Below are 18,579 nucleotides of genomic sequence, written 5' to 3' on the forward strand. Positions count from 1 at the left end.
CATTCATTAATTGATGTGAATCAAAACGGAAATCGAAAGTAGAACTCGAAATTCTTTTAAACAGCGTAAAATAAACTAAGACTTATTTACACAAACACAAACACACACAGATAATCATTACAAAAAACAGAGACGATGCGAAAGATGAAACACGGTGCAGAACAGTTTTGCGGTACAGCAAGAGAAAGGCGGGGCAAATGAAGAACAAACTTCTACAATTATTGAATAAGACTAGCTTCAACAAAAAAATGATTGAACCGAGAATAAAACAAACCATTAAAAAATGAGGGAAACATAAAACTGTCTGATTATGCTAATAGTAAGTGAAAAATATCGATGTGTAAACTAGTTTTGAGAGTTAGAAACAGAGAGAGACAAAAAAACAAACACAAAAAAACGTATGAGAAAATGTAACTAGAATTTCAAACAATACCGAGAACTGTGTAGATAGTTTAGATTATTGGCTAATTTACTGTTCATTTATGGTTCGTTCCTGGCTGTTCGGAAGAGGGTTGCGTGCGGTGTCTAGTGTGATTTTGAAGTTAATTATAAACTTTTTTTTTCAAAAATAATGGTTTTGCAGTGGTTCTAGGATTTTTTTTTGTAAACATGTTTTTAAAAACTAAAAAAAATAATTCTATTCACAGGTACTATTCAAACTTTATTTTAACAAGAATTTTCATTTTGTAAGTCTTACTTTCAGTTATTGTTAAATTCTTAAACAAAATCAACCATCATGCACCCCAGCATCGACAGCTCGGAAGACTAATGAAATTCAATGTTTCCTTTCAATTAGTAGGACAATATACCAAGTGAGGAAAAAAAAGGAAAAATGAAGAAGCCATACGCAAACAATTATACGAGATTCATTATGAACAAATTGTTAGTTGACAGGGAGAGAAAATATATTAGATTTTACCCGTTTAGTAGTGCTTGGCCCAGTGAGATTTGACCACCGTGAGGTTTCCGGTCCCATCAAAACTGATGTTACCCAACGAAGGCAGAGGACAGTGGAGTGGCATTCGTTTTTGTTCGAACTGACGACACCCAGTGATTACTTTGAAAAAAAAAAACAGAAAAGATGAAGAAAAAAATCTCGCTCGGAAAGTTGCCCAAAATTCATCAAAATTTTGCGCAATAAAGTGCCTCTTTAACATAATCATGTATTTAAAGTAGTAAACGTAAAATATAGTCAGGTTTATAAAATGAAAGAAACGTATGAAAAAACGCTTTACATGTTAGTTATATAATCCTCGTGTATTTTGAATAAGGCGTAAAAAGGACACAATTATATTGGTTACAATTGTCGACAGATTTTTGACATTTTCACCCTTCGGCATCTTTCTGTCTCTCTGTCCTACACCGTTTATCGAAGTGATTCTACAAGTTCATGACACGCACTCATCATACAAATCGCTCATACAAAGTCACAGTCACTCACAACATCTCATTGCATCTCACAGTCACTCATAGCTTTTCGCGAGTAAATATATACAGAAATATATATGAATATGACTGTTTCACTTGGTTAGTGAACGAATTTTGGGCAACATCTTTCCACCAACTATTTATGCTACATATTGAACGGCACAATTAAGTTTAGTTAAAGTGACAAACAAACCCGTTGATGGAATGTTCCGGCGGTCAAATTTCGGGCCAAGTCTGCCAGTTGAGGAGACACTTTTCAGGCAAAACAGAGAAGGAGAAAGAGCAGCAAAAGAAAAACGGTTAGAAGTGAATCACACATAGATATATAAATATATTTTAGACGCTGGTCGTCGTTCTATGCAATGCTTTACAAAATAGTATATTTTTATGTTTTTCAATTTGTTGACTAATTAAAACCTAAGAGAAGAGGTACGAACAATCATCACATTGTTTGCGCAGAATTCGTTTCGAGAATGTCAAAACAGGTTAAAATTGTACCGAGAAAAAATACATTATCATAACATAAACGAACACAAAACAGAAGTATTATAAAATATCAAGATCAAATCAGCGGTATTCGAAACAAATAAGGGAAAATTTACTTTCAAACATAATTGGATAAAAGCGTGCTTCTGGAGAAAAATTCGACCGGATTGTTTGTTTAAAAACTTTTGCTTTTTCGTTTTCAACTTTCATTTTGTCAAGCAAACAAGCAACAACAACAAAACGAGACAGTTTGAGAAAGCTATAATGTGTATGGAACAATGGTTTTACTTATTGTTAAAATAAATATGTGTTTAAAACTGTAACAGTGTAGATTTTGTCCGTTTTAATTTAATATCACATCACCTTTCAAGCGCCCATTGCTGTTGCCGAGCGCGCGCGCCCTTTTTGTCGGCGTCGGGACGTTACGACCTCAGGTTGCGTTGCAACAGAAGGGAGAGATTGTCACGCGTTACGCAACATTAAATTGTCACGTTGTTGTCTTTGGTTTTCTTACGGCGTTGCATTGTCTTTTTTTATATATACAGTAGTTGTTCGGTAACTGGGCGTTGTTTAACTGAGCTGCTTTTAAACTGGGCGCTCGATAACTGGGCCGTAGCCCAGTTAAAAAACAGACAAACGTCAAAAAACCAAAACAAACCGAAATCACCGAGGGGTTAATGGATGCAAAAATCATGTTCAACAAATAAATAAACTTTTTCAAACTTTTACGTAAATTCAAGTCACAATTAGAGAAATATGGAAAGTAATCATTGTAATTGAATTTGAGTAACTTTTATTTTTATATTTCATCAAAAAAAAAATTATGCATCGGTAGTCCCCTCGTTATTTTTCGTTCAGCCCAGTTAGCGAACAGCGTTCGGTGACTGGGCTACGTTCTCAGCCCGGTTACCGAACAACAACTGTATTTATCAGAAAAAATTATGGAACAAAATTGCCAAACCAAAGAAAAAAATGTAACTTTAATAATTTTCATTCGTTTTATTTATTGTCTTTTGCCCACACATCACAGCTTTCCATCGTAATTTGGCGGCGCGGTTTCGGGCACGATCTTGGCCACCTTTCGGGGTTCTTTCGCTAGCGTCACCGGACACTGCATTTCCGTCCAGCCAACGGGCACCATCGGGGTCGGTTCCAGGCTACGGGTGGACAAGGCCACCGCCACGCCGAGCTCGTTCTCGGCCGTTGTGAGGTGATAGGTGTTGAGTTCGATTTGAGGGAGCTGGAATGAAAAATTCGGAAGTTCTAAAACCGAACTTTGGTACGGAAAAAGGGACTCTTACCACTCGCGCAAGGATAACATCTCCCGGGCGGAAGCATTTGTACATTTCAACTCGATCTTTCTCGGTGGCGCGAACGTCTTCTTTCCGGAGGATGCCTCTGAGGATTGAGAAAATACTTTTTCATTGTGCTACAAACTATAAAAAAAGTATTACCTGTATGGCCTGTTCAGACAGGTTTTCCCAATGCAAATAATTACACATTTTGCAAATCGTTGATTTATAACCGTAATTTTGGCAGTCACAACATCTCCCATAACTGGAACAACGGTTTTACTTCCGAATGATGCTACGGAGATATGGTTATTCTGTGAAAAAAAGAATTTTTTTTTACATTTTTTGAGATCACAATTCCAGCAGCAAACACTCACCTTCTTCCGTTTCCGTATGCGAACGACCCCGGAGAGGCTCGCGTGCAAATATCCGAGTTTCTCGTAGGTTCCTTCGCCGCCAACGGTGTACTCTGTCACGGCACAAAGCCGCTGGCCTGGGACGCAGATAAAGTTGCTGCCATCGCCTGTTGATGTTGCCGGTGCAGTTTTAACCATTTTGTTCCAGTATTCCAGTAACCAGGATGATGCGCGTTACGAATCTCACGGAACCAGCTGAACACATTGAGCAGATGTAAACAAAACATTCAACAACTTGACAGATTGAGGCGGGAATTACACTCATAACCATAAGACCGAATTTTTGTTAAAATATTTCCTACACTCACAAAAGACCATCCCCCCATATATGGGGGATAGATAACTCTATCGAGAAATTAAAAGTGAGAGTGAGAGCGTGCAACATGGAGTTAAACTTTTCAAAGTGCTATAGAGTTATCTAAGCCCGCTCTAACGCACACTAGCACGCCATTTGTTTTGCTGGCTGGTACAAAATTTAACCTCAATCTTTTTCGTGTACGTACACGCAATACATGCGCACGTAGATAACTCTATGGTAATCTTCACAGCAACTTCACAGAAAGTTTAACCACAGACAAACAGACGGGACACTCGAGTGCCGAACCATCGTCCTCCAAAAACGGTCATTTCAAATTCAATTTTGTTTCGGCATTCACTCACCCGGCGCTGATGGCGCTGCTGTCGTGACAGCTCGCCCGTCTTTTCTCAGTGTGTGTGATGCGTATTTTTTTTTTGTTTTTAAGTTGAGCGTGAGCACGTGTGAGACAGCAAATGAAAACAAAAAAACAACCTTCCACCTCGAGTGCCTGCAGTTCAACCCGCCGGAAGGTCGCTTCATCTGTGGAGAGTTCGAATCCGGCCGAATGCACCTGAACGACGAGAGCCAGCGGTCCAGGACGTAGTGTTCCGGCGGAAACACGAGCAAACGGACATTTACGTGTATCAATCGGACGCGAATCAACTTCACGAGGTCGACTCGGACAGCGTGACGGACCCGAAGCGGTCGGACATGATTACCCCACTATTAACCAGATAGGCCTGCTCCACTGCTTGCCGAAGTCGAGGCTGCTGCTGAGGCGCCCGCTACTGCGGAGAAAGCCGGATCCTGTGGTGAAGCAACCTGCTTATCCTTCGTGGACTGCTGCTCAGATTGCTGCTGCTGGTCGTCCTTTTGGCATTTTGACGATGTTGCGTCGATCGTGAGCGCCACTCTTCGCGACTTTTTTCGTCTCATTCGGCCCTTTTGGTTTTGTTGGCTGGCAACTTAATTGCGCCGTGGACACGTTCCCCGCAGATGCTTCCAAATCATCGTGGGGATCAATTCCGTTAGTTTTCCTATTCCGGCGGCCACTACTGGTGTTTTCGTGACCGGGATATCTGGTGTCAGGTGTAATGGTTCATGTTTTCGGTGTAGGAGGAATCTTAGACGGAACATGCAAGCAACGGGGAGGACCAATTATGTGGTCTCTGTCATTATGTTTGTCTTGCATCGCTCAGGTGCTGCCGCATGATTTGCCTCATGAGGTTCTACCATTGGAAACGGAACCGACCCACCGTCATTTTCGGCTGTCGGTCTTGATTTACTTATTTTGATTTTGTTACTGATGATCAGCAACAACAAAATTATTTTGAAACAGCTGTTAATGTTAACAATCGTTAAGGCTTGATTGTCTCACGCATACACTGACATGACACATGATAGTACACTCAAACCCCGATGGTTTGACACGAACTGTTGTCAAACGAACGGGGTCACTTTTTAGTTTGACACCCCTTTTACACGGAGTTCACGCACACTATCAAACGTTTGTTTTGATGGTGTGCGTGAGCGCCGTGTAAAAAGTGACAGTTCGTCACTTTTTAGTTTGACTTTGACCAACCAACGGGGTACAAACTAAAAAAGTGTCAAACGAAAAAGTGACCAACCACCGGGGGTTGAGTGTAATGGGTTTGTATTGGTGTGTTTGGGCTGCACTTCGGCATAAGCTCACCAGGCAGCGCTGGCGTCGCCGTGATTTGGTGGTTTGATGAAGGACGATGGATTTCAAAAATAATTTATATGGAGAGTCACGTCTGTTTGTCTGTGGTAATGGGTTTGTATAGAGTTATCTAAGCTCGATCTCACGCACACTAGCACGCCATTTGTTTTGCTGGCCGGTACAAAATTTAACCTCAATCTTTTTCGTGTACGTATACGCAATACATGCGCACGTAGATAACTCTATTGATATGCTTGGGCTGCGCTTCGGCATAAGCTCACCAGGCAGCGCTGGCGTCGCCGTGATTTGGTGGTTTGATGAAGGACGATGAATTTCAAAAATTATTTGTATGGAGAGTCATGTCTGTTTGTCTGTGCTAGTACTATAGAGTTATCTACGTGCGCATGTATTGCGTGTACGTACACGAAAAAGATTGAGGTTAAATTTTGTACCAGCCAGCAATAGAGTTATCTACGTGCGCATGTATTGCGTGTACGTACACGAAAAAGATTGAGGTAAAATTTTGTACCGGCCAGCAAAACAAATGGCGTGCTAGTGTGCGTGAGATCGGCCTTAGATAACTCTATCGAGAAATTAAATGTGAGAGTGTGTGCGTGCAACATGGAGTTAAACTTTTCAAAGTGCCATGGTAATCTTCACAGCAACTTCACAGAAAGTTTAACTCCATGTTGCACACACTCTCATATTTAATTTCTCGATACAAATGGTGTACTAGTGTGCGTGAGAGCAGGGTTGATTGATATGCACGGAGACGTGCTTGAATCATAGGAGACGGGTTTCAAATCGTCACCAAGCACGCATGTTTTTCAGTGTCTATGGTGATGCACGTCACTTTTTTCTTTTCTCGTGCTTACTTTTCTGGTAAGCACGTCACTTGACAAGCACATAACTGCACGTGTGCTTATTTTCAAGCGGACTTTTTTAAAACTTAATAAATAAGAGGTTTGTAAAGTAATATTTTTTAACTGTTGGATAACATTAAAATGCTCTTTGATGTTTTAGATTGAGAATGAAACGAATTTATTTATGGAAAATTCGATGGCGAAACAAATCGACATTACAGTCTAGCCGGGAGTGTTATTGGCCGGTTCAGAGGCCTATTGTTGGCTGCGATAATCCTGTCTTAAGTTGCCGGATTCAGTTTCCATCGCTGATTTCCGTGGATGGTTTCGTTTCTGGACTTCATGCCGGTTCCGGGTCTATGGATGTCCAGCTGGCTTTGCTAGTTCCAACAGGTAGGCGTCTTGACTATTAGCCATCGCTCAAAGGCGGCCCCAGCACTAGCTTATGCAACTGACCCTACTTTGAAAGTAAGGCCTGAGGGTGGTCGACCGCTAGACTAGTCGACTAGTCCGACAAATCCGTGGCAAGGTGGATGCTCTGTGAATGGCCTCTTGATTCCAACGATGGCAAAGCGATAGCTATTTTTATAATCTGCGCTCTACATATTTAACCGAAAATATGTTTCATGTTTTTGAAGTACTCGGGTTTTGGGAACCGTTTACTGATAAGGCCAACTATCACACCAGTTTGAGCTTGGACCAACTCTCAACGAGTTAATTGATTAAAAAATTATGTGGCTGTGTTTAAAACTGTAATTTAAATATAAGCACGCGAAATCATGAGCACTGCGTGCTTAACATAAGCACGAGCACTGCTCAGCAATTTTTCATGTGCAGAGCCAAATCAAAGTACACTTAGAAAATTCGTGTGTGCCTATTCATCAACCCTGCGTGAGAGCGGGCAAAGTTTTTCGTGTACGTACACGCAATACATGCGCACGCAGATAACTCTATAGAGTTATCTACGTGCGCTACGTGCGCATGTATTGCGTGTTCGTACACGTGTACGTACACAAAAAGCTTTGAGGTTAATTTTGTCCGGCCAGCAAAATCAAATGGTGCGCTAGTGTGCGTACACGAAACGTCATAAAGCTCTATAGAGTTATCTACGTGCGCATGTAATGCGCATGCGTACACGAAAAAGATTGAGGTTAAATTTTGTACCCGCCAGCAAAACAAATGGTGTGCAAGTGTACGTGAGAGCGGGCTTAAATTACTCTACACTCAAACCCCGGTGGTTTGACACCAACTGTTGTCAAACGAACGGGGTCACTTTTAAGTTTGACACCCCTTTTACACAGAGTTCATACACACTACCAAACGTTTGTTTTGATAGTGTGCGTGAGCGCCGTGTAAAAAGTGACAGTTCGTCACTTTTTAGTTTGACTTTGACCAACCAACGGGGTACAAACTAAAAAAGTGTCAAACGAAAAAGTGACCAACCACCGGGGGTTGAGTGTTATGGAGCGATCTTTTATTACGTAACGCAAAAAATCGGATTTTTTGACCCCCTAACCCCCCGCCCCTCGTAACAAAATTTCCATACCAATTTTAAAAATTTTGTATGGAGCGTAACACGGCCTCCAACCACCCCCTCCCCCAACTGCGTTACGTAATAAAAGACGCTCCCATAGGGAGACTGGCCGAAGTGAATTTGACGTACCCAAACAGACGAGCATTTGCCTTTACGCCCAGCTAAACATGGCAGTGTTGGCAAGCTCAAACAAACGTTGCCAGATCGATTTAGCAAAGTCCGACTAGTCTCGCTATTTAGGGTCTCTATCTCCCCCCTCCCCTCTTGGACAATTTCCATACCAATAAAATCTTTTTTGTATGGAGCGCGGATTATACCCCCCCCCCCTAAGGTGTCCACGTGGTTTAAAGAAGGTCCCCAAACGAAGGATTCTAAAATAAATTAAGCAAAATTGACTCGCGATGAGTCAACTGTTTGATTTTTTTTTACAATCGACGTTAAAAAATTCTTGACCGGGTAGTAACAATTCGAAACAGACCAGTTCCTACGAAAGCGTGCATATATACCTTGATATATACGTTTACAGCTGCGAGTTCGGCGCGCAACTGTAAGTGTGATTAAGTTGTACTAGAACCGGTTGGTGGAATTCGGATCGGGAAGACGGAAACGGACATGAGGTCAGTGGGTGGTAAATGATCGGCAGCGATGGTGTTGCGTCTGGAATGTCGTGTCTCATTGTTGTAACTTTATACACTACAGAAGCGTTTATAGATTTTAAAAGCGAATAAAAAGAAGCGCATGTTAATGTTTCGTTGTAGACAGTTTATGTAAGGTATGCACTTCGGAAGGAACCGGTCAAGAAAAAAATCAAATGGGCAGCAGCGGCAGCGCAAGCAAGTCAGAGAGGATGAAGAAAAGCCCCAAGAAATCGCACCCCCTCCTTTGTTCTGCTTTTCGTAAAGCTGTTTCTTGACCCCTTGCCTTTAGAGTGAACGTTCGGCGCGGAAGTGTGACAAAATTTTGAGGCTAGAAATTTTGACAGGTATAATTTTCATAAAGTATTCGCCTCCTTTTCTCTCCAAAAAGATCAAATTTAATGCATTTTTGATCATAATTTCTATTTTGCGAGACCATTTCCCATTATTTTGGTGGCACACACATCCACACGCAAGATCAGAGGTTAACTGCTTAACGAAAGTCGCCATTAATATCTTTTCACTTGCGCTAACGATTTCAAAGCGCTTCAGATATAAAATTGCTTCCAACTACCGGCAACATGTTCTTTTGATCATTACTTAGTCACTCACTTGAAAGATAATCCCGAAAAATGTAAATAATTAGCAAGCACCATCAAAAAAACGTTTGAATTTTGAATACCCATTCCAATCGAAGGCTGAAGAAAACCGAGCGAGGAGCGAAGGCAAATAAAAAGCAAAGGGTGATTAGAATGCATTTTTGAAATATTTTTTGTAAATGCTTGTAAAAGGAATAGCATAACTTAGATTAAAAGTGAAAATAAACAGAAATGTTCACAGAAAGTCGTCTACTAGTTGGTGTACTTGGTTTTAGTGAATTTCAAGGAACAATCCAGATTATCCAGCATCATTCAAACACGACCGCTTATTAGGCTTAAAATGGGCATATTTCCCCTAGCTGTGGAAACTCTTACCACAGCTACATTGTTTAATCGGCTCCCCTCCCACTAACATTTAAAAAAAAATTCGAAAGCCGACTCGGTCCTAACCAGGTCCCAGTACCGAAAAGGACCTAATAAAAATAATTTTATGAAAAAAAAGCTACATTGTTTGGCAAGAAACCCGTGACGTAGCAAATGAACTCAAAGAACTCAGTATTCATTTTGGAAGTGCCTTTTGAGTGGTTTGACAGGTGTCGTTTTTGGGACGGGAATGACCAGGAACAGGCACCTACGTGGTCAGGTGCGATATTTGGGTAGATATACACTCAAAGTAAAAAGTATCCTTTTTTCAAGTTCACCCGTCGTCACCCTTTAAAAGAGTATCGAAAATGTACTGAATTTGACATACCCTTTTAAAAGGGTGACGCCGGGTGAACTTTAAAAAAGGATAGAAAGTATCCTTTTTGAGGATTGAAAGTACCCTTTTGAGGGATACTTCTGACTTTGAGTGTAACCTCATATGTGACGATTATGGGGTCTATATTACAGTTTGTCTAGGAAACAGTTTGGCCAATGTTTGACAGATCCAAACGCGCTGGACACCAAACGCCATTTACGCCTAACAAAACTGGCAGTGTTGCAAGCGCAAAACATACGTTGCCAGTGCCTATTTATTTTGCATCGGCCAGTCTGTTTCCCCTGGACAGTCTGTAGTCGACAATACGGTATGCAAACAATGAGAATATTAGGTGCGTATGATACGCGTATGCAGTATACTCGAAGTGATTAACCCCTAGTTCTGATAGCACTTTAGCAGGAACCTGGTAGAACCAGCTCTGTTAGAATATTCAGTGATTGGATGAGAGTGCTGGCTTACTACACATTGGAAACTGACTGCAATTTTTTTAAGCAAAACTCAACACCTACAACAAGATCAATTTTGGGTAGAAACTATACATCGTCATGGTAACCAAAGCAAGCTGAAATATACGTACCATCAGGTAAGCTCTATGAAACGTGTAAACTAAATCTCGCAGGCCTTGCCCGCCATCACTGCAAAGGAGGGAGACACGCACACACGCACGTGCGCTTATTATGCATTCCAAAGAAATATGCTAAAAGCATTTTAAAACAGAAATTTTAAATGATGTAAGGAGTTTCAAGTTTAATAAAATACTTAGATGGATTTTGGCATGATTCAGAGACTATCATGAGTTTTAAACTGGAGCTCTTTATTCAAAATATTTCAACTCGATTTTGCCCTAGAATTACAATGTCTCTAATCCTAGCGCCGACCGCACTGAACTGAAATCTTTTACATATGTATAAATAAATCACTAAACGTTGAGACGATGTTTTTTTACAATTTAAGCGAATGAATCCTTTATATCCACGTGAGACGAAAATCCGGATCGTTGTTTTGCATCATGACGATCCGTTGGTATAGCGTAATGGCCGGTCCGAGCTTTAGTCCAAAGGACAGGACGTCGGATTTGCGCATCAGCACCAGCGAAGGGCCGTCAATTTCCTGGTTTTGGGATAGAAAAGACATTTTATATAGGGATTTTGATGAGGATCTCAGTTGCTTCGTACCTGTTCCTTAAACAGATGGGCATAGTCGGGAAAGTGGTGCATAAAGTACCGATACACTTCCTCGCAGGTCCAGTTTTGAACGTTTTCAAAGCTGTTGAGACGTGGTTCGAGTTGCTTCTGCTCGCCATTTTCTACCGGGTCCACGACTTCCTCCTTAATTCTGACTGCCAGGTCGTTACTTTCATTGGCGGTGCCACCGTCCGACAGGGACAGAGAATCCTTCCGAATCTCGTTATCGCTAAACCCGGCAAATTCATCGGCGGGTGTAGCGAAGACGGCGGAAACAGTTATAGCTTCCTTAGCGGGAGCCTCTTTTGGCTTGTCGTCGGGCGACTGTGAGCGCTTCTTCTCCGGTCGCGGGAAGCACTGCTTGCACACCCAGGAACGGCTTGAACTGCTGCCGCTCTCTCCCGACTCTGGTGGCCCGTGGCAGTTCTGGTGGAACGCATTTTGGCAGTCGCAGCAGAACAGTAGCTTGCCCTGGGAAGGAACATGGGGGCACGGTTAGACAGTGCGGAGGGAATAGGTAAGGGAAATTGGATACTTACGCCTCGTAAAGACTTGCCACAAACGACGCAATCGATGCACTGGAAACAACGAAAGTTAAGCTGTATCGGGAACTTACTGTACATCGGATGGGCACGCAAGCATTTAGAATGAGCTGGAAGATGAGTGGAATCTGTTACGACAACTGTTTCATGAAGACTTCAACCTGCTGAACTCACCTCTAAATGCACAATTTGAGCAATCAATCAGCTTGAATCCTCTCCGCAGCTGTTCTACCTTGTGGCACATGTCGCAGTTGCGTACGGGGCTCGTAGGCGTAGACGTGGCCACACGCCCGACACCATTTACCGACGACGATGACGACGGTCCGTTTCCTAGCACTTTGGGCTTGGGTAGTGCCACCGGACTCTGGGACAAACGTGGCTTAACTACGGCGTTTGATCCGTTGCTACTATTGCTGCTGCTGCTCTCCACAGGTTTTTCCAGCTTGGTCGGCGATTTTGACGGCACCGACTCCGTCTTGGACGACGTCGGGGACGCCCCAATGACGGCCGCAATCTCCGCAGCCAGGTCACTTTTGCGGACTCGCTTACGCGGCACATAATTATCGGATGGATCGAACACGACCTTTGCTTTCTGTTAGAAAATAAAACCAACAATCATCAATATCATCCCAAATCAACTTAAGTTGTGTCCTCACCTTGGTCCTGGAACCAACACGCGTCGAAATGTTGGCACCATCCGACGTCGAACCGGTTCCACCGGATGAAGTCCCCGGATTCGCCGTTGCCTCTGGAGACTTGTCGCCACCGCCGCCGTTCTCCACTTCACCACCACCACTAGTCCTACCCTTAACCATCGTGAACAACTCTCAGGTGGAATCTACGCTCTGCGGTCACCGGTCGTAGTCGGTTGATCCTGATGAACCTGTGGGAACCCGTAAGTGTGAGCTCACGACAACGCGCTGTTTTGTGAATGAGTGCACAGTGCAATGTTTGACGTCGTACCACAGACCTACGCACGAACAAAGTTGTTGACAGCAACTAACTCTTGTAGCGTGCTTCGGTTCGGGTAGTTAAAATAAGGACAAATCGCCCTCCAGCGAGGATTTCCAACAGGAATTTTATCTTTGCAACAGTTTGCAACAGTAGGAATCGTAGAATCTCGCATTCATTCGTGGTCAAGAGAGCTGCAATCAATTGGCTAAAAACAAGCAGTACGTCTTTCCTAACAAATCTGTAGTTTATGGTTTTCACAGGGGTTGATGGATTTTAACGACGCGGTAATCTGTTAGTGCATTTTTGAAACAAGGGTAGAAGAAATCTCAATTAAAAAATATTCGTCCAAAAACTTGATAAAAAAGTAAGATTTTCATATCTGGATTTTTTTAAAGGTTCAATAAACCAAAATTCCAGTTTCTGCTTTTTGGGTGTTTTTTAAACCGCCTTGAGTCAGGGGTTTGGTTTATTGGACCTTAAAAAAACTCCAGATATGATTTATGAAAAGTATTGGAGCCGCATTTACAAAGCGGATTCAATGGTTATTTCTTAACTTAATGCTAACATGTTAAGGTTTATGACATTGTTAACATTCCATAAGGCTTCATCCACAAAGAACGTCACGCTAAAAACAAAAAAAAAATACTCCCTTCTCTCTCTTACCTTTGTCAAGCTTTTCCAATACTTATGGTTATTTCCATAATTTGACCACTATTGCCAGTACCGATGGCTTATGCCTTTTCTCTTGCTACAGGCAACAGGTGGTGTAGTCGCAAACGTGGTTGCCTATCACCCTAGTTGGTCTGGGTTCGATCCCGGGGCCGACCGGTAGCATTTTTCGAGAAAAGGTTTGTCTGATCGTGCCTTCCGTCGGATGGGAAAGTAAATGTTGGTCCCGGCAAAGTCGTCTTCCTGGGTTAAAACCTGTCTTGACATAGTCGCTGGTCGCCAGTTGGGCTCATAATCCAAAGGTCGTCAGTTAAAATCCCGGGTCGAACACACAGCTAAGGTGTAAAAAGAGATTGATTTGATTTTTGGAAAGCACTTTTCAGCATCTATTTAAGTGCTGAAAAGCTCAACTTTGGGGAGTTGGGCATTGACTAGGTGGTTAAAAATTTGCTTTTTAAGTTCTCTCACTAATTTATTGAATTTAAGCTCGACTGTCGCACAAAATTATCTCGAGATCTCTTTTATATAAAATAGAGTTTCTCTAATCCGAAATTGGCCACGTAATTTACGCACGACCCTCAATCGTTGACGTTCCGAAGTTTTGGCTGTCATTCTCCGTCCTCTGTGGCTGTCGCTTTGCATTTGCATGTTGAGAAGGAATTTTTTCCACTATTTTTGTGGAATTAAAATGTATTTTTGTAGAATTGTTTGAATTTTGTAGTTGTAAATAGTTTTTTGAAGCGGACTGTTTGCGTGAGTTCTGTGTGATTTGGCATTCGATGGTGGGAGTGATGTAAAATCTGTGTTTTGATTTCCGCTACATCCGAGATCGTGTGTTCCGCCGAGATCGCCATTAATGGTCCAAAAGCGGAGTTGCGAGATTATTATGTAAAAAAAGTCGTGTCCAACTTGAGCGGATCAGTGTCGGATTGAGAAGTGAGGAGTGGTTGTCGCATCGCATTGTAGCGTTTGTTCCTTATTGCTTGTGCGAGGTTTAACCTTGAACTTGCCACCAAAATGTCCCGACGTCCGAAAGGCCCCGGTCTCAAAATTAACGTGACCGAAGCAACCAATTCCACCCCAATGTAAGAGGATCGCAAGGAGTTCTGAGGGGTTTTGAAAGCTAAATTAAAATGTGTGATTTATTGCAGGACGCCCCCCAGGAACCTGGACAAAACGGCCACCATTACCATCGGCAGCAACACGTTTGTGGTTGAGGCAGACAACCTGGAGAAAATTTGCGATCTGGGCCGGGGAGCGTACGGAATTGTGGAGAAGATGCGCCACAAGCAGACCAACACCATAATGGCCGTGAAGCGGATAACGGCCACCGGTCAAACCCAGGAGCAGAAGCGGCTGCTGATGGATTTGGACATTTCGATGCGGGCCAGTGACTGCCAGTACACGGTCCACTTTTACGGGGCGTTGTTTCGCGAGGGCGACGTCTGGATTTGCATGGAAGTGATGGACACTAGCATAGACAAGTTTTACCCAATCGTGTTCAAGAACGGCCGGAAAATGCCCGAGGACATTCTCGGCAAGGCAAGTACCAATTGGCAGGGGTGCGTTTGTGTGTCCCGTGAGCAAGGCGACGCTAATGATTTCTAATTACAGATTGCAGTCGCAGTTGTTAATGCACTTAATTATCTGTACACCAAGCTGCGTGTTATCCATAGAGATGTAAAGCCGTCCAATATACTTATCAATAGGCAAGGCGACGTGAAAATTTGCGATTTTGGAATTTCAGGTAAGCATGGCACAACACATTTGAAAAAATATTAGAATCATCAAGAAAATCTCAAATGTTCTGCACATTTACCTAAATTACCCGATTCTTACTATTTTCGAATACTTCCGATAAAACGCATTTTGTGATGAAACATGCGAAAAATTTTAAGTTCGACAAAACCTAGTATTACGTTTTATTTAAAAATTCATGTCGAAAATTTTGCCACAAAAAAAAACTAACTAGAAATTCGTTTATGCAATCTTGCAAAACTGCCAAAAAATGTATGCAAAGTGTATTTTTTTTTTTAATTTCTATTTTGACAGTCCAAACTTACTTTTTACTCACCCATGCCAATTACGTTTTTCGGAGGGAGGGTAGGTTCGTCGCCATCGTGATTTTCCCTAACTTTATCATGTTCCAGAACAATCCAGCTCCCAAGTGATCTGACCTGCCGAATTTTCCTGATCGCACCTCCTCCTCGCGACAGCAAGTTGCAGATTCTTTAACACCTCGGAGTGCTTAACGCACGTATCGATCAATTTCCGAAACTCGACGGCGTTTCAATTGTGATCCTTGATAGATTGAGCAAAGCTCCAATGTGCTTGTCGATTATCACTCATAGGTCTACACCATGAGAGCCCACGCTGCCTCGTAGTCGTTGTTGTTTATGATGTCCGGGTCGATCACGCCGACGGTGTTAGAGCTTCATCGATGGAGCCTTACTCAGGAACCGGCCCATCAAGCTCCTGAACATGCACTTAAACCAAATCCAGTTCTCGTAAGTGCCATCAAACTTCGGCAACGGTGGCAGGTATGTACTGTGGCACAACTGCGATCGCGGAAGCGGCCGGGACGAGCACGATGCTCGGCTTCGGAAGCTTCTCGATCAACTCGTTGAGCTGGATCGTAAGAATGTTGTGCAGCTCCTCGCTTTGAACTCAGCGTAGCAGTCCTCCACCATCTTCAACTGCAACGGTTTTGGTGCGGTTGCTCAGAGGTCGTCCTGATCGCTTTTCCGCGTTCGCGGGTGTTTACTACTTTGGTGTCTTCCTCTTACCACCTTTGGGTGTTCTCAACATCATCCGTCATGCCCGTCGCTAGGTTGTGCTACGACGACGCCCCACAAACACTCTCGCGGACACATCGCGAAAGACAACAGCACAAGCTGCCGAACGAACACGCACTTTTTCACGACATGGTTGCTACGTTCCACGACGTCACTTCACACCTCGACCGTGATCGCAATCAGATTTTCCGTCGAAAACCCGTCGAATTCAATCCCGAAACACTACTCCGGCTCGTGTAGGACCACAATGTCTTCGGAGATTCACAAGATTCGAGTGGACTGTCTTCAAAGTTTCGGATTTTTTCTTCCGTAGCCGAGCCGAGTAAAAACACTAGAGAGCCTAGGTCCCTAAAAAACACGCGTCTTTTCACCACGGGTACACGTTAAACTGTTGTTCTTTGACGTTTGCAAATACACGGAAAATACAAAACCAAAGTTTTTGCATAAAGGGTGCGCATCTCGTCTAACATAAAATTAACACAAAACTTCTTGGCTATTAAAGCTAGAGAACCTGGAGGTTATTATATAAGCTCCAGGTTCTCTAATAGACTTATCTACGTGCGCATGTATTGCGTGTACGTACACGAAGAGTTTTAGGTTAAAATTTGTACCCGCCAGCAAAAACAAATGGTAAGCTAGTGTGCGTGAGTTAAAGCTATTAAAGCTGTTCCCCAGATAAGCGAGGTGCCTAAACATCTCAATCGCGTTATTCTTAGTTGTAGTTGCGATTTTAATTTTAAAAGTCGTGTTTTCATAACAAAAGTTTTACAAATCTACCGCATTTTAGCAGAATTGGGTAACAATATTATTGGATTAATGATTTTTAATGATAGTTCTGGATACAGAGCCCAGAAATTGTAAATTCTAATGAAAAATTCATCATGATATGTAAAATGCTTTTACAAACAACGTGCAGAAAACTTTTTGTTTTAATATTCATATGATGTATTCTGATTCAAGATTTTAATGATTTTTAAAAAGAAACATTGGCCGGCCGGGATGCAGGAAAATAAAACATTAATGTGAAACGGGACGTCAGTTCTTGGACAAAATCGGTTCAACTTAAATCAAGTTCTGAACATGACAGACGGATCTTGTTTAATTTAAGGCGTTTGCGTTTAAGGTGCTCCCAAAAACTCGAGTCGTGGAGTCAATAAGGCGTTGCCTTCCCGTTTCACCTTAAAAGTGTCTCAAATATTGTCTTAACCCAAGAGGGCGACCAATATGGCGAAGGTAACAATAATATTTTATTTAAGTTTTACAATAATATTACACCGCCATAATATCAATCGCTCTCCCCACTGAACTTTTGTTCTTTAAAAGGGAACACGATTGGCATTTAAGTTTCATTTAAATGTACATTAAAGTTAATTAGGTAGAAAAGACAACGACTTTAAACTGAAAAAACGTTCTTTTTCAAACAGGATATCTGGTAGATTCCGTTGCTAAAACGATCGATGCTGGCTGTAAACCTTACATGGCACCGGAAAGGATAGATCCGCAAGGTAGGTTCTTTTGCCAACACAAGTCGTAACCAAGGAATAACAATCACGACATTCAACAGGAAATCCTGGCGAATACAACATCAAATCAGACGTTTGGTCCCTGGGCATAAGCTTAATTGAGATGGCCACCGGAAACTTCCCGTACAGCACGTGGGGTTCGCCGTTCGAGCAGCTAAAACAGGTAACATGACGAATGTCTTTCTACTCGGTCAATCAATACTAATTTATTGGTTGTTGGGTTTTTGTTGCTTCCAGGTCGTCAAAGATGACCCTCCCCGGCTCCGGTCGGACGATTTCGGCGATGTGTTCAAAAACTTAATCATCGCTTGCCTGCAGAAAAATTTCCAAAACCGGTACAACTACGAACAGCTGCTGAACCACCCTTTCATCCAGGAGCACACGGAAAAGACGACCGATGTGGCGACGTTCGTCAGTGAGATTCTGGATTTGGCTGCCGGGCCGCCGCCGCCGACCAACTAGTGATATATACAAAAAGAAAAGTGCACCAGCCGCGCCTAGTTAGGGTTTTTAAAAGAAACATATTTAATTTAAGAGTTTTCTGGTCGAAGAAAAGATGCGGATTTACAGTGCGCCTTTGTGCAGCAGTTGTTGCGAAAAATTTACAATTAATATGCCATAATTTTGATTTTCTTTTTCACGTTTCTTTCTTTCGCTATTTGTTCAATTACTTACTCACACAAAATGTTAGGTAAACATAATTCGATTCTAAATCATTATTTTTCGACGGAAGTTTCTTTAAATTGATCGGAGAATGCGTTTGAAAGTTTTTTCTGTGTACAAATTTGTCTGTAGGACATTATTCGAATATAACTATTTCATCTTTAGGTAGCATTGAGTATGATTCGATTGATAGTTATATTGAATAAAAAAAAACTTATTAATATCTAACGTTATATTTTTTTCAATTCCGATTTCTT

The 18,579-nt window shown here is 42.2% G+C and overlaps 3 protein-coding genes across 3 annotated transcripts; 1 reads left to right on the forward strand and 2 right to left on the reverse strand.

The window, feature by feature from the left end:
* Positions 1–2,889: 2,889 nt before the first annotated feature.
* LOC6034425 (exosome complex component CSL4) lies at positions 2,890–3,859 on the reverse strand. Its single transcript, XM_001844691.2, has 4 exons — positions 3,584–3,859; positions 3,369–3,520; positions 3,216–3,312; positions 2,890–3,154 (listed from the first exon to the last, which is right to left on the reverse strand). The coding sequence occupies exons 1-4, from the start codon at positions 3,758–3,760 to the stop codon at positions 2,939–2,941; spliced, it is 642 nt and encodes a 213-aa protein (XP_001844743.1). The 5' UTR covers positions 3,761–3,859; the 3' UTR covers positions 2,890–2,938.
* A 6,916-nt stretch (positions 3,860–10,775) lies between these two features.
* On the reverse strand, positions 10,776–12,841 carry LOC6034426 (histone acetyltransferase KAT6B). Its single transcript, XM_001844692.2, has 5 exons — positions 12,375–12,841; positions 11,893–12,310; positions 11,716–11,828; positions 11,168–11,647; positions 10,776–11,102 (listed from the first exon to the last, which is right to left on the reverse strand). The coding sequence occupies exons 1-5, from the start codon at positions 12,531–12,533 to the stop codon at positions 10,959–10,961; spliced, it is 1,314 nt and encodes a 437-aa protein (XP_001844744.2). The 5' UTR covers positions 12,534–12,841; the 3' UTR covers positions 10,776–10,958.
* A 1,112-nt stretch (positions 12,842–13,953) lies between these two features.
* LOC6034427 (dual specificity mitogen-activated protein kinase kinase 6) lies at positions 13,954–18,547 on the forward strand. Its single transcript, XM_001844693.2, has 6 exons — positions 13,954–14,426; positions 14,493–14,883; positions 14,956–15,088; positions 17,561–17,641; positions 17,701–17,822; positions 17,897–18,547. The coding sequence occupies exons 1-6, from the start codon at positions 14,359–14,361 to the stop codon at positions 18,119–18,121; spliced, it is 1,020 nt and encodes a 339-aa protein (XP_001844745.1). The 5' UTR covers positions 13,954–14,358; the 3' UTR covers positions 18,122–18,547.
* The last annotated feature ends 32 nt before the right edge of the window (positions 18,548–18,579 follow it).

Source organism: Culex quinquefasciatus, chromosome 1 (genome assembly GCF_015732765.1).
Source record: "Culex quinquefasciatus strain JHB chromosome 1, VPISU_Cqui_1.0_pri_paternal, whole genome shotgun sequence".
NCBI classification, from domain to species: domain Eukaryota; kingdom Metazoa; phylum Arthropoda; class Insecta; order Diptera; family Culicidae; genus Culex; species Culex quinquefasciatus.

Bases quoted from the DNA above. Each gene is read 5' to 3' on its own strand.
- LOC6034425 (XM_001844691.2), bottom strand. From the start codon at position 3,760: ATGGTTAAAACTGCACCGGCAACATCAACAGGCGATGGCAGCAACTTT. The intron at 3,521-3,583 runs GTGAGTGTTTGC...TTTTTTTCACAG, and splicing joins GCATACGGAAACGGAAGAAG to AATAACCATATCTCCGTAGC. The intron at 3,155-3,215 runs GTAAGAGTCCCT...TTTTCATTCCAG, and splicing joins ATGTTATCCTTGCGCGAGTG to CTCCCTCAAATCGAACTCAA.
- LOC6034426 (XM_001844692.2), bottom strand. From the start codon at position 12,533: ATGGTTAAGGGTAGGACTAGTGGTGGTGGTGAAGTGGAGAACGGCGGC. The intron at 12,311-12,374 runs GTGAGGACACAA...ATTTTCTAACAG, and splicing joins GTGTTGGTTCCAGGACCAAG to AAAGCAAAGGTCGTGTTCGA. The intron at 11,103-11,167 runs GTACGAAGCAAC...TCCCAAAACCAG, and splicing joins CCCATCTGTTTAAGGAACAG to GAAATTGACGGCCCTTCGCT.
- LOC6034427 (XM_001844693.2), top strand. From the start codon at position 14,359: ATGTCCCGACGTCCGAAAGGCCCCGGTCTCAAAATTAACGTGACCGAA. The intron at 17,642-17,700 runs GTAGGTTCTTTT...GACATTCAACAG, and splicing joins GGAAAGGATAGATCCGCAAG to GAAATCCTGGCGAATACAAC. The intron at 17,823-17,896 runs GTAACATGACGA...TGTTGCTTCCAG, and splicing joins CGTTCGAGCAGCTAAAACAG to GTCGTCAAAGATGACCCTCC.